The 21,073-nt window shown below is 30.0% G+C and overlaps 4 protein-coding genes across 7 annotated transcripts; 1 reads left to right on the forward strand and 3 right to left on the reverse strand.

Annotated features, from left to right (window-relative positions):
• Nucleotides 1–507: 507 nt before the first annotated feature.
• On the reverse strand, nt 508–9,953 carry LOC140675359 (synaptic vesicle glycoprotein 2C). The gene is made up of 10 exons (XM_072909728.1): nt 9,740–9,953; nt 5,441–5,506; nt 5,196–5,357; nt 4,918–5,080; nt 4,710–4,831; nt 4,336–4,574; nt 4,079–4,260; nt 3,537–3,829; nt 3,138–3,425; nt 508–2,913 (listed from the first exon to the last, which is right to left on the reverse strand). The coding sequence occupies exons 1-10, from the start codon at nt 9,774–9,776 to the stop codon at nt 2,867–2,869; spliced, it is 1,599 nt and encodes a 532-aa protein (XP_072765829.1). The 5' UTR covers nt 9,777–9,953; the 3' UTR covers nt 508–2,866.
• A 3,039-nt stretch (nt 9,954–12,992) lies between these two features.
• Nucleotides 12,993–13,697, forward strand: Nd-b8 (NADH dehydrogenase (ubiquinone) B8 subunit). Its single transcript, XM_072909748.1, has 3 exons — nt 12,993–13,201; nt 13,288–13,394; nt 13,515–13,697. Exons 1-3 carry the CDS (start codon nt 13,119–13,121, stop codon nt 13,601–13,603), a joined length of 279 nt encoding a protein of 92 aa, XP_072765849.1. The 5' UTR covers nt 12,993–13,118; the 3' UTR covers nt 13,604–13,697.
• A 289-nt stretch (nt 13,698–13,986) lies between these two features.
• LOC140675361 (pseudouridine-5'-phosphatase-like) lies at nt 13,987–15,570 on the reverse strand. 3 transcript variants are annotated; one of them, XM_072909732.1, is made up of 5 exons: nt 15,552–15,570; nt 15,293–15,416; nt 14,827–15,045; nt 14,523–14,755; nt 13,987–14,459 (listed from the first exon to the last, which is right to left on the reverse strand). In XM_072909732.1, the coding sequence occupies exons 2-5, from the start codon at nt 15,345–15,347 to the stop codon at nt 14,280–14,282; spliced, it is 687 nt and encodes a 228-aa protein (XP_072765833.1). In that variant the 5' UTR covers nt 15,348–15,416; nt 15,552–15,570; the 3' UTR covers nt 13,987–14,279. The 3 variants fall into 3 exon arrangements, with proteins under 3 accessions (XP_072765833.1, XP_072765832.1, XP_072765831.1); XM_072909731.1 differs by lacking the exon at nt 15,552–15,570 and adding an exon at nt 15,515–15,533; XM_072909730.1 differs by lacking the exon at nt 15,552–15,570 and adding an exon at nt 15,508–15,526.
• A 738-nt stretch (nt 15,571–16,308) lies between these two features.
• Nucleotides 16,309–20,496, reverse strand: LOC140675352 (uncharacterized). Of its 2 annotated transcripts, none has more exons than XM_072909708.1 (8): nt 19,792–20,495; nt 18,610–19,144; nt 18,145–18,412; nt 17,864–18,061; nt 17,612–17,779; nt 17,326–17,518; nt 17,015–17,251; nt 16,309–16,673 (listed from the first exon to the last, which is right to left on the reverse strand). In XM_072909708.1, the coding sequence occupies exons 1-8, from the start codon at nt 19,918–19,920 to the stop codon at nt 16,422–16,424; spliced, it is 1,980 nt and encodes a 659-aa protein (XP_072765809.1). In that variant the 5' UTR covers nt 19,921–20,495; the 3' UTR covers nt 16,309–16,421. The 2 variants fall into 2 exon arrangements, with proteins under 2 accessions (XP_072765809.1, XP_072765810.1); XM_072909709.1 differs by having other exon boundaries at nt 16,534–16,673; nt 17,019–17,251; nt 19,792–20,496.
• Between the last annotated feature and the right edge of the window lie 577 nt (nt 20,497–21,073).

Here is a 21,073-nt window from a genome sequence, read left to right on the forward strand (position 1 = left end):
TGTAAATTAGTGTTTAGAGCGACAGACAACTTAGCGATTATCACGCGTATCAATTAAAACTAACTGTTGTTGATAGGTGAACGCTTTATCGGCATCGGTACGGTATTATTACTGCCCTCTTAACAAGAAAGCCCTCTGCTCGTATGTATTTTTCCTCCTTTTGAATTTGTTGATTCTCTCATTTTTTCTTTATTTTTTCAGATTAATGATATATCGGATGGGGACTTTGATAAAAAAAATAAAAAAAAAAAAACAAAAAAAACCAAAAAAAAAAAGAAAAAACTTTGATATATTTAGAAAAAATTTCCGCGAATCCTGCCGTGTCCTACGTTCTATAGATACGCTTTATACGTCCGTTAGGATGTAATAAATGAAGAAATAGTGCCTTACCACGAGATATTGTGCTTTTTGAAAGTTCAAATAGTCGGAGAGTAAAGAGAGCGTTCTAAAACGGGCAATTTTTAGATATTCTCCTTTCAGTTGTAATCGTATCTTAAATCTTTTGTAATCTCACAAAATTGATAAAACGCGTCGTTCTTCGCCATCAGAGAAACTGGCGTATATTTTGACGCATTAAAAATCGATTGTTTCATCGGAAATGACTGCGAGCTGGTCGACGAATTTGGAAATATAAAAGGATTTTAAAAAGGAACATATTTCTAGTCTAATCAGGAAAGAATTCTGCAAAAGTTGTCGATACTTTTCACGATAACGATATATTTCGAAAAAATGCGAGTTAAGTGTATCTAAAGGAATTTTTTATTTTTTAATAACATAAGTGTGTTGTGTGCGTTTACGCGTATCATATTGCGTTTGCCCGTAGCGGCAATTTCGAAATTCGTCGATGTGGAAACAATGTTGCATCCTAGCTCGATCACTCATATATGATTTTGAAATTTGACTTGAACTCGAGTCGCGACGAGCGAAGGTTTTAAGATACACCATTTATTTAAAATATTTATAGATAAAAGAGCCTTCGATAGTGGCTACCCCAATTCCTCATTTTTCAATCACGCGCAATAAGATATACGCTAAACAAAATATATATTAGATATGCATATATTATACATATAATTAAACGGAAAGAGTGCACACGAGACGAATCGAAATGATATGAAGCAACGCGCTGCTGTATATATTGTACATAAAGTATGTACGCATGTGCGCGCACATATGCATACGTTATACATACTATGTATATATTATATATTATGTCGTCGGCGACGACGATAATAATGAATAACGAATGGTAGTAATAATAATTATAATAATAACGAAAGCAGATATCGAGTAAGTGCGAATAGCGTAACGAAATAATGATATATTATTAGATACCACACACCCCGAGAACCCACAATATATATATATATGTATATATATATGTATATTATTTTCAATATCATTGTATTCGATTCCGAAATCAAGTAACACACGCTTACTAAGTGACGATCGTGTGTCGACGATCAAGGAAATCCTCTCCACTCATTTTTACGAGAAAAAGAAAACAAATATATGAAATTGCAAATTTGTACCTGACGCGTTATTAATGATCAAACACCAATCATATCATAAGTCCTACTGTGAATCTTCATACATATATGAGAGAAATTTGCTATTTTATATATGTATACATATAAAACACACACATGTGTGAGTGCCATTCTATATTATTTATTATACTTAATAGATTAGGCTTCTTTTCTACATTTTCCTTTTTGACGAACAATACGTAAAACGTGCAAAACTTTCACGAGATTTAACGCGATAATTTTTGGAAAGTGGAAAAAATCCCGATAAGTATGTATTCTTCGAGAAAAAATTAATTATTATAAAGATATATAATATATATGATAATAACATATTTTCAGTTTTTATATAATACGTAATGTTTATAACGTCACCGGAAGATGATTGCGGTTTAATACACACTTTATAGCAAGTAGACTATAAACATCGGGTGATTATAAATTCTGAGACCCTTGTGGAACTTGCTATAAAAAAACGACACTTAATCCGCTAATATTAAGAGCTGCCAGATAAATGTTTTCCGTTCACTGCGATGATTAATGCGTAAACCTAATAAAGTGCATTAGTCTGTTCTTCCCCTTTCCCTTCCTTCCCAACGATGTAATATAATGATAACATTTCCCGGATTATCGTAGGTTTTTTTCATGGAATTGAACCGACATATTAAAATGTCTATTCTCTTTTTTTTTCTCTCTCTCTCCCTCTCTCTCTCTCTCTCTCTCTCTCATTTTATTTTTAACGTCTAATACACTATCGCAACAAAAAGATGGATCGCTCTTTACATTTCTCTCATCACTAATTGAAACACGCATCCAAGGCTACGTACAGTACATTCCACACGGATGTACGAGATATACAACATAATTTAATAAATATCTATTAGAATAATTATTTACAAAAGAAAAGAAATGCAATTGATCGACAATTGCTTATTAAATATGACATTAAATATCATCGTTTAATAAAATCAATACGTCATTAATAAATTGATTGATAATGATTTATTATTTCTTATTCTAAATTATTTATTTAAATAGATATCAACGACTACGTCTTTTCCTAAATAAATTTAAAAAGGTAAATTTAATCGTTGTGATTTTACTGAATGCTGATATAAAGTACAAGTATAAAAGAATTTGATAAATTTTAAAGCCAAGAACTTGTCGATCAAGACTAATAATTATTATTTACAGATTTAATAAGCATCATCATGTATTCTAAATTTTGCGCAAACATCACAGCATGTAGAAAAATATAATGCGGAACACTTTATTTGACACTTTTGATTTTTTTCAAGTTGAACATGTCCTTTTCTCTTTGGTTCTCTTTAGTTCGACTTTCATTTCTTTTCTTTCGTCGGAATCAGAAAGGACAGCATTCCGCCAACTGAAGAGGATAAAGTTTTATTATTATTCTTTTATTTCAGTATTATTCAATTTTAATAATTTTTACTATCCAGTTAATCTATTAAAATCAAGTTTTAAGAAAATTATTCGACTTTCAGTGTGGCAAAAAAAATGACAAGCTTTGGAAATATTAATTATATATTGTAATTTTTTGTAAAATTTTTCTTAAAATTAAAAAAATCAAATTTAATAGATTTTACTCACATATGGTGATAGCGGCCAGTAGGAATATCGGGATCTCGCAGCTGAGATCCAGCAGCATACCGAATGCTAGATTACTAACTACCGCGCCACATCTGCCCAAGCAAGCCATCATACATAACGCAACGGCGGATATATGCGTAGGGAAGATGTCGACTGCCACGCTAGAAAGCACGACATTTGCCGTGGCCACCATCAGGGAGAAAATGCACGCAGTTACGAGAAGCTGCAGCGAAGATTTAACAAAATACATACCGACACCAGCGATGCCAGCTATAAGCATTGTAGTCACTAAAGAAAAAAAAATAATCTTATTGAAAAGATAAACCAGGGATTTCACGCTCTTGAAAAAATTTTGCAATAATAATATTAGTGGTAATAATTCAATTACATAAAACTTACCTGGCATTGTTCGACGACCGACTCGATTTGCCAGATATCCAGAGATGAGATTTCCGAATAAACAAATGGCGTTGATCGTCAGAGAGTTAATGAACACCCGCTCATCTATGTGCGGCTCGCATTTCGTTGTGGCACCGTTCGCCAAAAGGACAAATTCTTCTAAAACAGTGTAATTCACTGACTGTGTATTGTGTATCAGTTCACAGACCGTCACTGATACATTCGGATGCGATTGATGATAGCTCTCGAAGCGATTGAATAATTCCGGCTGCCAAAGACTAAAGCCATAATACCTAAAAACGCCGGTCGAAAATATTTATAGATTTGAACAATATTCCTTTTTATATTAGTACATTAAATATTTTCATACGTTAAATATTCTCGGTATATTGTATAGAATATTATAATAAAAAGTAATAATATATAAAAAGATGAGGGATAAGAATAAATGATTTTTTTTCACTGATAAAATTACATAATTCTAATAAATAATTTGTTAAATGGCATTCAAGGTGTATTTTACAGTTGAGAGAGAGACTCACCCGAACATGTTCGTAAAGTAAATCGTCCACAAGAGAATAGCGTATTTTAAGAAGGGTGGCGAGACAATGGTACGTAATTGCCACCAAATATTTTTCACTAATTTCGTTAACATATTCGACGAGGAATCTGGTGTCTTGTCCTTTTTTAGCTCGAACTCGGCGTCAGAAAGAAGTTCCTTCACCTTTAAGTAAAGATACATCGCGTCGAAGAAATTGTTTATGAAATATTATTCGAAACTATTTATTTTCACACTCACCGGAAATTCACTTTTATCACGTCCAGTGTTTACTGCGTACATCTTTTGGAGAATCGCGAGAGCCTCATCGGTCTTGCCTTGCGAGACCAGGAACTTTGGGCTTTCGGGATACATGAGAAATATCATTGCTATAATGAAAATTGGTAGACTAATAGCGCCAAGAAATACTCTCCAAGAACTGTACTGAATGCCATAGAACTCGAAGGATATCGGCAACGGTATAATAATCCACGCCAAACCTGGATAAATAATTGTCAATAAATTAATATTTTATGTATCAGTCATAATATATTTAATATTTTATATCAATAATACACATTATCTAAAAATGTAACGCAGTTAAGAGTTCTTTGATAATATTAAAAAATCATTACCAGGTAATAACAACCAAGCAAAAGTGAAGAAAAAGCCCAGGAAACAAATGCTTTTCGCTCTGTGCTTTTCTGCATGAAATTCACCGAGATACGTGAATAATAAGGAACCAGGTGCGCCTATTCTAAAATTAGCGAAAAAAAATCATATGCAAGCACAACACAATATCATATATTTATTACTTCATTCACAAATATACTTGTTACTTACAAGAATCCACTTAGAACTCTGAACACTAGGAATACGTTGAAGTTTTGCGAGAAACTTCCAATCATCGTCAAGATACTATCGCAAAAGAGACTCAGCAACAGGATATTTCTTCTTCCGCAGGCACCTGCAAAGACTCCCCAGAAAAGGGCGCTGATCACCGAACCTGAAGCGATCAAATAATAGTGTCAATAATATTAGCTTCAGAAGCCTTTATGATATAAAAAAAGCCTTAGTTTTGAAAAAGAGAAATGCAAGTTTTTAAAATGCTAGGATTTAACCTAAGAGAAAAGCAACGTTCAAGAGTCCTTTTTCTTCAGATCCCATGTTCAGATCACATTCGGCTGATGGCAAAATGTATGCGTTTGCACCATATTCACAGCCGACACAGAGAAACATCACGCCGCAAACCAGCAAAACTGTATATTGATATCTTCCATTTCCTATGAATAAGAAGTCTAATTTAAAGAAGCTGGACGTCATGCAAAGTGCATGATTATAAATAAATAATGTAACAAGAATTTACCACATATCTCCATCGCTTTCTCAAAATCTGCGGTTTCTTCTGTGGACGCATTACAATTATCTTTTTCTAAAAATAAAAGTTTTTTTAAATTTATTTAAAGAGAGGTAGAAACATGATAAATATTATAAAACATTGCGTAATAAAAATAATACATTAAATATAAAAATAATTTTTTCTTTATCTGACATATATGATTTCTCTGTCATGAACACGTACTCATTTATATCGTACTGTGATATGCACGAAATCATATAAGATTTTCAAAGTTTTATAAGCAAGCCTATATGCGTATATTTAAAAGTTAAAGTATTCCAAATTTTGTAAAGATACGTCACGTATATATATAAATCATATGATATATAGATATGTATATCATAAATTGATTACGCACGTCAAAATTTTCTTATATTTGCTTGTCTGCATTATAGAATCGAAAAAATTTGCGTCATTCGCATTCCTTAAATATATACGTTTATCAACTTATCCAATTGTTATATAAATAGACATATTTGCAAAATACAGTCTTGGAAGAAGCACCGAGAGTATTAGGGGCTGACTTTTTTCACACGGATTGGGATTAAATAAATAAATGTCGACAGTCACTGACACAGGTACGTATACTTATCACTGTGTTCATTAATTAAGTTCTATATCGATCAATAAGAATTTATTGCACGTCATCGTTTGCTCTTAAATCACGATAGATCTTATTACTTATGTTTTACATGACGTGCAAGCTAAACATATTATTGAATCTTTATCCTTGCTACATTATTCGAGAATAATTAATAATGAGTATATGAGTATATGAATATATGTTTATTACATTCTGCTGAATCTTACATGTCTCATTTATTTCCTTACATCATATCTTACTTTAATAAACTGCAATTAAAAACAATTCTAAATTTAAAAAAAGAAATATCTTTTTTGGAATATAAAAATTTGATGGATGTAAATGATAATATTAAATTTACTAACATAAATAATTTCTTAGTTTAATTTATTAAACTAAGATAAATTAAATTTAGAAGTATTGATAAGTAAAAAATAATTTGCTTATAATAATTAATGATTAATTATTTATAAACAAAACTGTTTCGCGAAGATAGATCTTTATGAAAGTGCGTATTCCATGCAATTATTTATTATTTTAAACAAAAGTCGAAGCTACAAAGAGATTAAAATTATAAATTATAAAATCTTTTTATAAAAATTATTTTATAAAATTATCAGAGTTGGGAAAGTTACTTTATAAAAGTAATTCGTTATCGTTACTCGTTACTAATTTTAAAAAATAACTCGTTACCGTTACTATTACTCAAAAAGTAACGAATCGTTACAAATTTCCGTTACTTTTTTTGCATATAATACAAACTTGATATAAAAATAAAAGATCAAATTTTTACACTAAACACTAAAAATTTTTGAACATTATTTTACATTAAAGTAATCAAAATGTTTTTGATAGATTTTTTGATAGTGATATCGTTATTAATATAAAGTATGTAATAATTTTGATAATAATAAATTATTTTAAATAAGAGAAACTTTTGAAAAAAAGTGTAAACAAGCTTTCTTAAACACTTTTAGATTCTGTAGATGTAAATAAAATAATTTTCTTATTGTTAGTTTACTTTCAATAGATTTGTAAATATAGTTAAAATCGATAATTTTCATAACATCGAATTTTTTATTCAATCATTGAATTATTTGCCTACTTAAATGTTTTCTTTACAAAGTAGAAAGATACTAGAAAGAGATGCCAGCAGTTTCTGTGTGATATTGTGTTTCAATATTCTTATCAATCTTTAAGTTCCATTTCACGCATATGTGCACACGTATCTATAGTATATGTTACATGTTTACATGTGCTATATAAAATGCGCGCATATGCATGAAATGAAAAATATCTATGTTACTTTATTTGAAAATTATATTCGAAAAAAGTATAGTATATTCAAGTATATTCAAGTATATTTGAAAAAAACCCCAGACTGCACAGAAAGGTGAAAAGACATCTTAAAGATATTTAAAAGATAATAAAATATCTTTAAGTTGTCTTTTAAGCATGTTTTAAATGTGCTGTCTGGAAAGTAATGATAAAAGTAACTATTAATTTCGTTACTCGTTATATCAAAGAATGTAAAGAAATTACTTTTTCCGTGACAAATAAAATTTGTAACGCGTTATTTCCCAACCCTGAAAATTGTATAAAAAAATAATAAAATCGATTTGTGTTACAAGCTTTGCAATTCTTGACAAAAGTAGTTCTCTAACAATGCATAGAGTCAAATGTCTTTTATTTGAAATTTTAAATTTTTTGCTTATCTAAATGTATAATTCGGATTAAAATCACGTAATAATAAATTGCAATTTGATTAAAGTAATAAGATTAAATGCATTAGAATAACGGAAATGAGGACTGAGAGCTATCAAGGGGGTCAGCCTCAGGGATAGAATAAGAAGTGATGATATACGGAGAGAGCTTGAGGTGCAGGACGTGGTGGGTGACGAGAGCACGACGCCGATTTTGGAGAGATCATGTTGACAGGATGAGCCCAGAACAACTACCAAAATGGGCAAAGTCACAAAAACTAAACACCAGACGATCTGCTGGCAGACTATCTAAACGGTGGTACGAAAGCTGGACCTCAGGATCACAAGAGGAGAATGTCAGTGGAGCTAACAGGACTTAGTCCTACTATAAGAAGAAGAAGAAGAAGAATGAAAAGTAGTCAATTGCTTTTAGTGAAAAAACCAAAGGGCATCATAGAAAAGAAGTAGCAGTAAACTTCGAGAGGAGTTTGATACAGGATGTGTGAAGAGGATTTCAATTTTATTTTCGAAGTAAATATAATTGGAGTTAAAAAAAGATTCTCGATTTAAATTTGTTGGGATGTGACTCATTTCGTCATCTATATTTGTTAAAATAAAACCACATGTACTTCAACATGTTTGTCTCGTGCGAGACAATATTATTTTCCAATTGAAATAAACGTAAACCGGCGTGTTGACGTAAATCATCTTTGTGCTCGCGCCTTTCTGTGTTTCAATGTCACAATTCAATAATTATCTTATGTTTCATATATGAATGCTAAACTACTAAACGTTACATCGCTTGTTGCATAAGAAATTTCATTGTCATTGCAATCGCAAAATGTAACAATGATAATTTGTCACAGTAAATCACTTTTAAATTCAAATTATTGTAATAATTGTGGTGCTTTGCTCGCAAAAACTTATATGTATAATATGCAAGGTAATTTAATGCAAATTACAACTAATATTGAACAATGAGACAAAAGGTACAAACATGAAGGTGACGTGAAACTAAACAATGAAATGCACATGCGCTTATCAAAGAAACTTGCTAGTATAACCTTGTTCGACCGATTATACGTAAAGTGGCGAATTAAGGAATAATTACAGGCGTAATTGCACTTTACCATTTCGAAGGAATCGATGGAGCAATTGTTGCATTATAACGTGGCCGATGATGAAATTGGCTATATTTGATATTTTTTACTCGTAAAATTCGAGTAAAATAGATATAAAATAAAATTATTTTAATGAACTTATAAATGTGCGACAATTATTTAAATAAATAAATAAAAGAAATATTAGCTCATGGTTGCAATACTACTAATGACTTCATAAATCGATAACAAAAATCAATATTTGTACGAGATTAAAGACATTACATCAATGATAGTGAGAAACGTTTACTTCTGAAAAATACACAAGATTTTTTAATATTTTTATTTTAATATTTAATATTTAATACTTTTCTGTTTACATGGAGAAAAGCAAATTAAAAAAATTGATAGCGAGATAATAAAATAATAAGATACGAAATTAAAGAATATTATATGAAGGTAATGTTTAAGAATCAGATTACAATCACACACACACACACACACACACACAATTGGCAATACATCAAACATATTTCATGAATTCGTGCCAAAAGAGAAGACAAGTAGGAGAGATTCAATCTCCTGACACTGATATTGAAATTCAATCCACACCAAAATTCTTGCTAAAACAGTTTAATATAAATTCTATCGTATCGTGTTTGAGATTAATTTAAAATTTTGATTGTAATATTAAAATTTAAAGAAAATGTAATTTTCTTCATTTTCTTCATCTTTTAAAAATAATTTAAAATATATGATATATGCAATACATAAATACATACATACATATCGCAGCAGGACAATTTTTGACCATACCTTTCTCTTAGATTTTAATTAACAGATACCCCACTGAAAATATACGAAATTTTCACAGACTGACCTACTGATAGGGAGATGGTAGAGATGCGGCTGGCCATGATGCAGCACCGGGAAAAATTTCCAAGAGTAGTGTCCGGTACTACGACACAGGCGCAATCTCCTCCGGTCGCACGACGAAGAAGCCTAATCTGCGACTGCCGATTGTGGGTGGTACGGAAATGTCGTGACCTCCCTTGGACGATGTTCGTCGATGACGATGGATCATATCGACCGGAATCGTCGTTGCGACGCTTTAAATATTATGTCATGCGCGAGTGTCAACACGAATCCGAAAATACTTCCCCACTTTTTCGCGCTGATCGCAGTCATTAATTGGAAGAGGGTCGAGAGCTCATTATTCCAAGCAAATACACCTGTGTGTTAAAATAACATAATTATTAGTCAGAATCATAAATGCTCGTAATAAAGTACAATTAAATCTCTTTATTTTTCGTCATTCGAATACACGTTAAATTTATAAGAAAGTAATTTAATATATTTTTCTTATTATTTATGTAATATGCTATGCTACTATTACTTAAATTGTGACATCAACCACAACACAAAATAAAGCAAAGTAATGCAGATACTTGTAATTTTATTATTTTAAAAATATTTTTTTATTTTAATAATACTCAATAAAATTAATATTTATTGAGAATTATAAGAAAAAATTCTTCAAACTTTTCTTTATATATATATATAATATAATATATAACTTCTGAACAATTTTTCTATTTAGAAAATATTTCTTCTAACATTACATTAAATTATTATTCTTTGATTGAAAATGAAAAATAGTGTTTATATACCATTTTATAAACCAGAAAGAAAAAAATAAAAATTTTATGAGCAGGTTCTGTGATTTCTTATAACTTGATGACGTTCAACTTCGAATCAACCCTATAAGTGCATAATATTATATAATATTTAAGATATATTCAAGATATATTTTTAGAAGATATAATATTCTAAGAATATATACCTTAAATATTATATAATATTATGCGCTTATAGAGAATGTATTAACATTTCCTCAAATTTCATCGCATTTTTGTTTACGCATCATTAATTCTCAATTGACTCAAACTCAATGAAATGCAAAAAGACATCTACATTTGTTCACGTGGGTCCCCATTTGTGACGGAAATCACATGTTGCAGAAGACAACTAAGATGATGAAAATGAAACTGAAGAGACGTATGCAAAAACGAGAAAACAGCAGTTCCTTTGAGCAGATAGATTTGTTTAATTAATTCATTATTACAATTTGTCTTTGTGTCAAAAATACATCAGGCGAAGAAGTTAATCGGCGCATGATCGGTTGAATAATATTTGCTTTAATTACAGACGAATTAAATTGCTCCCCGGCAGCAAACATTTTATAAATAATCACATTCACGCTCTTACTTATGACGTGATCGATTTCTTTCTCCTTCTTTCCACATGTGTTTTTATCTCATTATAAGCTTTGACAAAAGAATCCATTAACGGACTCCATTACTATTATTATTCACTAAGTTGCTAGAATGTTCTATATGATGTCAAATGTAATTATTTACAAAATGTTTTTTCCTTACATTTCAAAAGTCTAGACATTTTTACAAGTTAAAACGAAAGAAATTTTAAATATAACATATATCAATTAAATTACAACCATGGTCAAAAGTATTAAGCATCCTTAAATTTTCTGTATTTCTTATTTTGTTAATAATATATAAATACTAAAAAGATTAAAAAATTTTAAAGAACTATCGATAGCACTTTAAAACTGAAATTTCAAGCTTTAAAATGTTTCTTAATTTTTCGTCTGCAATAATTTTTCAAGTAACAACATGTCTGAAAAACACAGATTTAGTTTCAAAATTATGTACCTCGGTCAAAAAAAATTATAGGAAAGTGTAAAAAAGCATTTTATAGGCAAAATGTTTATGGAACTTGACTTAAATTTTTCGAGAGAAATTTTGTTTACCGAGCTGCAGAGTATCAAAAATACAATAAAATTTTAAGAAACAAAACAATGTTCTTTTTTAAAGCACAGAACAGGGAAAATACAAAAATTTTTTTAATTACCGATAGCAACTTTAATGCGTTATCAGTACATTAAAATTTTTTAATCTTTTTTTGTATTTATATACTATTAACAAAATAAGAAATACGGAAAATTTAAGGGTGCTTAATACTTTTGACCAAGGCTGTATATGTTCTTTTATATTGCTCGATGCCCCAAAATACCAAGAAATGCAAAGTTGAAAAAAAACTCTTTTTAGATTCGATTAATTTTATTGCTCCATATCCGGTATCTATAATTATATATATCTTTATTTCTTCAACATCCGGTATCTATAATTAAAAAATCCTATATTATGTCTAAATAGAATTGCTTGGATCTTCAATTACGAGTAACGTGTTATCTTTAAATGCATTGTAACTTCGTATTTACAGCAATGAGAAAGTGAGTATGCACACGCGATCGTACATATAAAGTGTCGATCAGACGTCGGCAATTATAAGAATGTTTGTCATGGGTGCGGTTCTTCTTTCATTAAGGAGACCAGAAACCCTTGAAGAGCTAAAAATTGACGTATGTATGTCCGTTGACCTGAGAATTAAGGCCGAATCGATACCTCCTTTTCTCTTTATCATTCATTTATTATCTATTATTTATTAACACACTATACCCAGAGGGCACATGTCCCTAAAAGATGACTTAAACATGTCTGTGTATATGACTTAAAGACGTCTCATTGTTTTTTAGATATCTTTAAGATGTCTTTTAGCCTTTCTGTGCAGTATGGGTATATTCTATTGTCTATTATCACAATAACTGTCTATTATGACAATAACTGTCCCTATACTACATATCTTACATAAATAATTCGTATGTACGATAAAAATTATAATTAAAATTATAAAGTTTATAAATATATAAAAACAATGTAATATATATAAAAATACGTAGCAGCGATGCGAATAGTGTTCATCTAATAATTGTAAAGGCATCTTTATGACGTACACGTGCATGCATTTATCAATGAAAATTACACGGACAGTATTAAGATATATATAAAGCTGAAAAAACTTCGTGTTTCGATCATTCGTATGTTCCTGATTCACAATAATGCGACGACGCGCCAAACAGTGATTTTATCGACAGTATCGGAAAATGAAATTGGCTAAGTAATTTTTGAAATGGATATAGATGACGCTAGAACATCACGAAACCTAAAGTCACCAGATATATATCTAGTGACTTTAACGAAACCAGAGACAAGTTCTCCCTGCTCCCCGATGATATAATGACAGAACTCTAACCAACTCAAACGCCAAGTATATTTGCACAGAATTGGAATTGTGATGAAAGTGGTGTGTTTGTAAAAGATTGTAAATAATTGAAAGAGATGGCTACTGTAAAATTTGGAAAACATTTGAAAGAATTGAGAATCCTCCTTTGCCAAACGTCCAAATCTAGTCAAGGTGTTAGGTAAAGTTGTAACAAACGATAGAAGTGTGTTTATCTATTCATCTAAATTCATTTCAATCTTGTCAACTTTTATGTGTATATTACAGGGACTTCATCGAGCAACAATATGTGCCGTTGAAGAAAAATAATCCAAGATTCCCCGTTTTAATTAGGGAATGCTCATCAATTGAACCAAAGCTGTATGCGCGTTATGGTACGTAAAGATGAATATAACTTTTTATGGACAACATCAGGTCATTTTACAAATTACATTTTTTTCTCCTGAATACAAATACTTGTTCAAATGTCAATCTTTTTGTAAATGGTGTTGCAGAATATGGTGTAGAACGTTCTATGCCCCTGTCAAATCTGAAATCTGAAGAAGTACTCGGGAGGATTCAAGAGTTAGCGTCTCAAAAATAAATATTTTATAAATATGTATTATATGTATAGTGTGTTGTAATAGTTGTATCACAATTTTAAATGAAAATAGATTAAAATTATTCACAGAAATAAATTATATCTTGTAGATGTACATGTATTTGCTGGAAGTATATATATATAATTTTTATAACTAAAAAGAATTTTCTATAGTAAAATATTTATTTTTTAAATTTTTTGTATGTATATATCAAGCAGTTCATTTTTTGTCATGTACTATATTCTTTATACGTTTAGCTTAACAAATATAATCTCAAAAAAATAATACAAAAAAAAATATTGAAACCTTCCTAACTTAATATAACTTAACTTTACACTATAATAAATATAAAATAGCACAAATCTCTATATTATATAAATATAATATATATAATTAAGTATATTGTATAGTAAGGTTTTTAATCATATTATATAAACTTCAGGCAGTGTAATAATTCCTTTATGCAAGTATGAAAATATACATTTTCATAATATAATACTTGCGTCACTTTTTAAAAAATAAGATCTATGTATATCAGTCAGATTTCACATCTGCATTAAAGAAAACCTGCCTGCAGGCTTTTATTTTTTTGTTGATAATTGTGTTATACTCTGCCTTTAGTTACGTGAAGTTAAATCTAATTCGTTTTCTATGTTCTTTTTGATAAGCCAAATAATTTTATGCTACAAACGGTGGTAATCCAAAGTCCTCTGGCTTGAAATCTTCCAAACTTTTTAAGATTAATGTAGCATCTTTAATGAGATGTTTAGGAAGCTGAGGATCCGGCACCATCACTACCTGCATTTTAGCAGCAAGAGCAGCCTGTACTCCATTTGGTGAATCTTCAAAGACTAGGCACTACATTATGGATAAATAAATAAGTTAATTTCAAAAATATTTGAAATATTTAAGTCTACAAACCTTTGAAGGATCAGGATTATCAGGAAAACGTTTTGCAGCGATCAAAAATATATCTGGACTTGGTTTCCCACGGGAAACTTCTACATCAGAACCACCATATACTTTATGATCAAATAAATTGAATATGTGTTTCCACTTTCGAGTTTTCAAGTCGCTACTCTCTTGGCTTGAACTTGTAGCTAATGCGATAGGTATATTATGTTTTTTAAGATGCACCAGCAGCCTTTCCACACCTACATACAATTTCTATATTGAAATCAGCTAAAATGTAACACTAAATTATTTTCATTTTGCTTTAACTCACCCAACATAAGATTACATTCAGGAAATATTTCTTGATATATAGGAGCTAGTTTGTCCTCAAACATTTGTGCTGTAATTGGTAGTTGTAACATATTTATTATAGTATGCAGACCTTCAGAGCCTTTAAAACCCATAATTTTTGCCTTGTGTTCCCAAGTATATGTTTTCCCATATTCTTGAATAACACGATTATATGCAATCGTGTACAAGGATTCTGTATCTGTACAATATAAGGAAATATATATCAATTATACTCTCTTTATCTAATTTTTTAAAAATAAAATATTCCTGATTTTTATAACAAATTAATACTAAAAGAGAAGTTGAGAAATTAATATTCAATATTGATATTATATGTTACAGATGCAATAAAATTTTTATCGATATCAAAATCTTTTATATAAAATCTAATGTTATCACAAAAAAAACAAATATTATCTTTTCAAGAATTTGGAAAGTGTCATTACCTAGTAATAGACCGTCCATATCAAAAATGCAGTGAGTGACATTTTTGAAACCCATTTTACAATCGCGCGCGATTAATTTCTTCTTAGGTTATCCAAAGTACTTTGTCGAAGTTTTCGTAGGAATCTGTGTATTTAAAAAAATACCCTGTATTTTCTTATTAGAAAAAAGATTATTATAAAAACGTTAAGAAAGATATGTTGAAATATGTGCGCACGACTAACGTCACGTTTCTCTTCCGTGATAAGGACTTGTACTAACACTTGTGTAACCTTATTTCAATAGATGTAGAATTGGTATTGAGCGATACTAGACTAGATGTCTCCCTCTTTGATTGTTATATCTCTCTTCAACCTTCTTTCAACCTAATCATTTAAGGAAACAATTATATAAACTATAAACTGTGTAGATAATATATATATATATGGATTATTTACAATTTATAATGAAAAGATATCATGAAAAAATTATCAGCATTGTTACAAAAATGCAATTATATAGCATATATAAATTAGAGCTACAATATATTTTTATTATAAAAGTTCTTGTGAAATGTATTTAATAATAAATGTGTAGCTTAACAGATGTATGTGTATAAATATAAACACACATACATACACAAAAATTGTAATAATATTCTTAATACTAATCATGGTATACAATATAAAATGTATGTGAATATTTTATCTAATTTTTATTTTTTTCTTTAATTTCTAATTTATTCTAATATTTTTTTATTTCTTTTAGTTTTTTATTCTTATATACAAAAAACTGATACTTATAGTCACATAACAAAGTTTTATAACTTCACATTAATTCCATATCTTTGTGCAAATTTTTTTGTTTTTTAGATTCTTGTACATCATTATAAATCAATGTAACAGTATTTATCAATGCAAAATATTTATATATTCGTTGCTTTAATTAAAAATAAAAGATTAATTTTATGAATTTAATGAATTAATTCAATTTATACTTAATCAATAAAGTTTCTTATTTCTCAGTTTGCAAATGTATCTTTATGTATATTTATATATTTTGCACTGTCTAATTTTAATATTACATATTATTATCGTTTCATAATCAATCAACATAGTTGTCTTTATTTAAGCTTGGGGTTAAGAAATAATTTTATCTATTTTGAATTAAATCATTTTCTGTAACATTTGAAATACTATAAAAATTATACGGCAAGTTCGTTGGCAAAAAGTTTTGCAGAGCGGCCGGAACTGCATTGAAATAAGTCGTATTTCGTTCTCTGAATACCGTTTCTTGAACGCTACCATTGACGTCCGTGTGGAAAGTGGTCTGAATAGTAGTCGTTGGAATAGCTTGAATAACTATGGGTTGTGATGTAGAAGCATAAGGAACTGCTTGTATTACCTATAAAAATATAACATTCTAATTTATTCTAATATTTTTTATTTTTTCTAGTTTTTATTCTAATGTGTAAAAGCTTGATCTTTATTCACGTAAAGTTTTATGATTTATTTAATTCTATATTTTTGTGCAAATTTTTTTGTCTTTCAAATCTCATACATCATTATAACTCAATATATTTATGAAATTCATTGTTTTATTCCATTCGTTTTGTTCCAAAATAAATTCAAATTTGTATATTTTAATTCAACTAGAATCTTAAATCCAATATTTTAACATATTATTATTTTTCTCTTATTTTACTATTATTAATATATTAATACTAGAAAATAAATATTTTATACTTGCGCTGTCGTAGATTCTGCTTGAGGTACAGAGAGTGGATCTTCTTCCTCGATAGGATGCGTTTGTTCTGCCGTCTGTTGTAATTGCTGATTGTTGGTGTTTAGATGTTTAGTATGAGAAGTATTGATTCCATGTCGACGCTTCATATGTTTATTATAATTTGGCCAATTTGTAAAGTGGTGCTGACATTCTAAACAGCTGTACGGACGTTCTCCCGTGTGCTGTCGCCTATGTGTCTGCAATTATAAAATAATTGGATTAAATTGGTATTTTAAGAACGTCATATGTGATTAAAGTCTGATAGACTTACAGTTAATATTCCTTTGAAACGGAAGCGTTTTCCGCAAAATTCACAAGTAAACGGCATCGCGCCGGTATGTATTCTGTGATGTTCCCTTAAGGTTCCTTTCTCTCTAAAGGTTCTTCCGCACACGTCACATTGATGCGGCTTAGCACCTGTATGTACTGTCTCGTGCTTCTTCAATTGCAAGGGTGTTTTAAATCTGTGTAACACCATTTGATTCTTTTTAAATCATATATGTAATAATATACATGAATGAGATAATATATGGTATGTTTATGATATTCTGACTTACGCTTTTGGACACTGAGAGCAGCTATATGGCTTATCTACTGAATGAGTTAAAAAATGGGCTTCTAAATTTCCTTTCTGTATAAAACTTTTGCCACATTGATCGCATGTAAAGTTTCTGACACCAGAATGAATACGTTTGTGCGTTACAAGATTTGGTTTTGTAGAAAACCTAAAAATAAATTTTATGATTTAAATATATAGATATACATTGAAATATAATCATTCTGAAAAAAATATGTCTAACTATATTAACCTCTTATCACATTGATCGCACGGATATCTGTTTTTTACAGTATCAGGTAAATGGCATCGGTTATGGATATATAAAGCACTTTGCTGTCTGAAAGCTTTACCACAAGTTTGGCATACAAATGGCCGTTCTTCGCTGTGGATCGTCTTATGAGAGTCTAATACTTTTTTATGTACAAACGACTTTCCACAGTCTTCACAGCTAAAAGTAAATTGAGCATGCAAATATTAACACGTTCATATATTTAAAATTTTACATGAATGTACACAGCAAATGATTTATACCTAAACTTTGCCTTATTCTTGTGCCTTTTAACATGAGTAAGAAACCCATAGTACTTATCATAGACTTTACAACACTGCACACACATATACTTGGCTTTTTGATTATGTACTGTTTCATGATGTTCCTCCAATGCCTCTAGACTTGGTAATTTGTCATTGCAATCTGTACACAGCCAAGGATACCTCTCTAAACCTTCCGTCTTTTTCCTTCCATGCTTAGTTGTTTCTATCGTCCGTGTTTCTCTCATTTCTAAATTAGATTCTGTCTCTAAATTAAAAACATGTATTGCATTAGACTTATAACAGATTTATTGGTATTAATTATGATATCTAATTATAACAATTTTAAAGAAACAAGCAAACAAAAAAACAAAGCAAGTAAAGTACATATATATTATTTAATAATTATTTTATAAAGTAAAAGTACATATATATTATTTTTTTATATATTTTAATATAGCTTACCAGATATATAATTATCTACAATCTTCAAACTATTTTTCACAGCTGTATCATTCTGTTCCTTGTCTATTTGGGAAGACACATGGAGCTCAGACTCTTCTTCCATCCTTTGTATCTGGTTTTTCTTCTTTAATTTTTTCTTAGTCTGTTTAGGAGAACTTTTCTTTATCTGTATCTTAGTCTTCTTCTGTTTTGTGTTACCTTCTGTTTCCTGAGTTTCAGAATTTTCACTTTTATCACATCCTTCAATAAAGTTGTAAGTATTCAAGACATTGACTGTCTCATTAATGTAATTGTCAGCCAATTGGCGCTCAGCTATCTCTTCCCTATTGTTAACATCATCTTTTGGATATTCTACAGTTTCCTCCACGTAGTCTATATTTGGTTCTATTGGTTGTGATTCAAGCTTTAAATTTGTCAGTAATTGTTTTAGCGATATTTGTGCTTGATTAGTCTTCTCAAAAAACTCATTGCATTGATTCAATAAATTACAGCAATCTATGCAAACTGTGAGTGGCAAGCTGTCTGTTATTAGAACCTGCATAATTGTAATAATCATTATTAAAGATAAAAAATATATCATTTAGATACCAGAAATATCAAAATTTATATAATTCAATTCAGATATACATAAGCAGTTATTAACTACAAATATATAAATTTAAAGTATATGCTATAAATTATTTTGTAGCATATAAAAATTATTTTATTTTATTGTTCTAGATTGATAATAAAATGATAAATTCAAATTAACTGTCTTTACTAGATTTATATTAACTTTTTAATAGAAATGTTTTCTAAAATTTGAAAAAACAATTTGTAAATTTTTGTTATTATTACATTAATCTAGTAAAATGTAAAATATATATAAATGTATATGTGTTGCTTTAAATTTACATTATTTTTGAAAAAAACAAACTATATAATGTATGTATAGGATTATATATACATCAGAACCAATACACAACATCTATATTTATACACGGACTGCATTTTGAAATTTACTGTCAGTATTGGCAATCCATAATATATGTAACGTGAATAGATATAACGTTATAGGTTTCCAGACAATGAATTTTAGAATTCCATAAAAAAAAATTGTAAAATAAAATATTTCTGTTTTTCTAGATTAGATAAATTTGACGAGAGTAATAAAGAACACTCGATTATATAGCACAATTTTACCTGTATCTGCAAACACTTTGCAATCTTGGCCTCGATCGCGAGCTTCTGTCCCTCGGCTTCGTAGATCCCGATGAGAGTCTTCTTGGTCTCGGCACACAGCCGGCAAAGTTCCGGCTCCGTCATCCTCATTCAATGCACATAGGAGATTTTCGTACGCGTAAGATCATCGTACGGCGTCACTGCGCGAAGATGCATCGTCTTCACGTCTTTAAGACAGTTTACGGGCTGCCGCGTGAAGCAGCTGATTGTCCCAGGTTTGCTCTCGAATCCTTAACCCGTACTTCGTGTTAGAGATGTTCGAGGAAGAAAAGGCAAACACAAGTCGTGTGCGTATCGCGTCCCTATGAGACCTTAATCCATTCATAGTACAAATAGCTAGACAAAATGCCGTGTATATCCCGGCTGTATTATCATATCGTACCGCTAGTAAACAAACGATCGCCACGGACAACACCGATTCTGATCACAGCGGACATGTTGTTCTCGCTACTCGCTACTCGCCGTGAAAAATCATAATTATATGAGCGCTGCAACGAAAGGCGACTTGTTGCTGCGACGAACGGCGATCGATCACGACCGAGTCGATCGGCGATTACTTCTTTTTTCGTCTTTGAGCACAGCGAGCAAAAAACCGCATGTATTTCGATACGTTCCCACGAAAACGTGTATATTTGTCAAAGCGTTTGTTTGTGGAGTAAAAAAAAAACATCTGATTCGTGATACGCACAGCACATGCGCCATGCGACTTTATTCTTAAGGCTCGGTAATGTCGGCGGCTGCATTTATCGACGGTCGTCATTGAAGGTATTCGCCTTTATCGATAATAGCACAGAAATTCTCGCTGAAAAATTAAACATGGCTGTTTGAAATTATAGAAATTACAGACAATGTTAGCGAAATAAATTAACGCGCTATTTATTTCGTAAAACAAATACAAAATGTTAAATTATACTGACTAAATTATAAGAAATTTGATAGAGTTCTTGATAACATGAAAATACTAATATTCACGTCCAAACGTAGATATAAATGGAAAATAAATTCACAGAAAATTTCTCTGCACTTCTATCGTGTCATTTCAATTACAGTAAAGAAATGGAATATTAAAAAATGAAAATTAATTATTTTCTTATCTTTTTTAAAAAAATACACACCCCTTATTCTTAATTTGTAAGATCAATCTTTAATCTCATCCAATTTCAAAAGAAATATTTTCATAATTTTTTAATTCATCGAATTTCTGCAGTGAGAAATAATAAATTTAAAGAATTAAACATGTAAT

Source organism: Anoplolepis gracilipes, chromosome 17, assembly GCF_047496725.1.
Source record: "Anoplolepis gracilipes chromosome 17, ASM4749672v1, whole genome shotgun sequence".
NCBI classification, from domain to species: Eukaryota; Metazoa; Arthropoda; class Insecta; order Hymenoptera; family Formicidae; genus Anoplolepis; species Anoplolepis gracilipes.

Coding starts and splice junctions, on each gene's coding strand:
- LOC140675359 (XM_072909728.1), bottom strand. CDS start 9,776: ATGGCCAGCCGCATCTCTACCATCTCCCTATCAGTAG. Junction 4,832..4,917: donor AGAGTTCTAAGTGGATTCTT/GTAAGTAACAAG, acceptor CGCTAATTTTAG/AATAGGCGCACCTGGTTCCT. Junction 4,575..4,709: donor TGCTTGGTTGTTATTACCTG/GTAATGATTTTT, acceptor TTATTTATCCAG/GTTTGGCGTGGATTATTATA.
- Nd-b8 (XM_072909748.1), top strand. CDS start 13,119: ATGGCTACTGTAAAATTTGGAAAACATTTGAAAGAATTGAGAATCCTC. Junction 13,202..13,287: donor AAATCTAGTCAAGGTGTTAG/GTAAAGTTGTAA, acceptor TGTATATTACAG/GGACTTCATCGAGCAACAAT. Junction 13,395..13,514: donor AAAGCTGTATGCGCGTTATG/GTACGTAAAGAT, acceptor ATGGTGTTGCAG/AATATGGTGTAGAACGTTCT.
- LOC140675361 (XM_072909732.1), bottom strand. CDS start 15,347: ATGGGTTTCAAAAATGTCACTCACTGCATTTTTGATATGGACGGTCTA. Junction 15,046..15,292: donor TATGGACGGTCTATTACTAG/GTAATGACACTT, acceptor TATATTGTACAG/ATACAGAATCCTTGTACACG. Junction 14,460..14,522: donor ATAATCCTGATCCTTCAAAG/GTTTGTAGACTT, acceptor TCCATAATGTAG/TGCCTAGTCTTTGAAGATTC.
- LOC140675352 (XM_072909708.1), bottom strand. CDS start 19,920: ATGAGGATGACGGAGCCGGAACTTTGCCGGCTGTGTGCCGAGACCAAG. Junction 17,780..17,863: donor TGCGATCAATGTGATAAGAG/GTTAATATAGTT, acceptor ATTTATTTTTAG/GTTTTCTACAAAACCAAATC. Junction 16,674..17,014: donor CAGAATCTACGACAGCGCAA/GTATAAAATATT, acceptor ATATTTTTATAG/GTAATACAAGCAGTTCCTTA.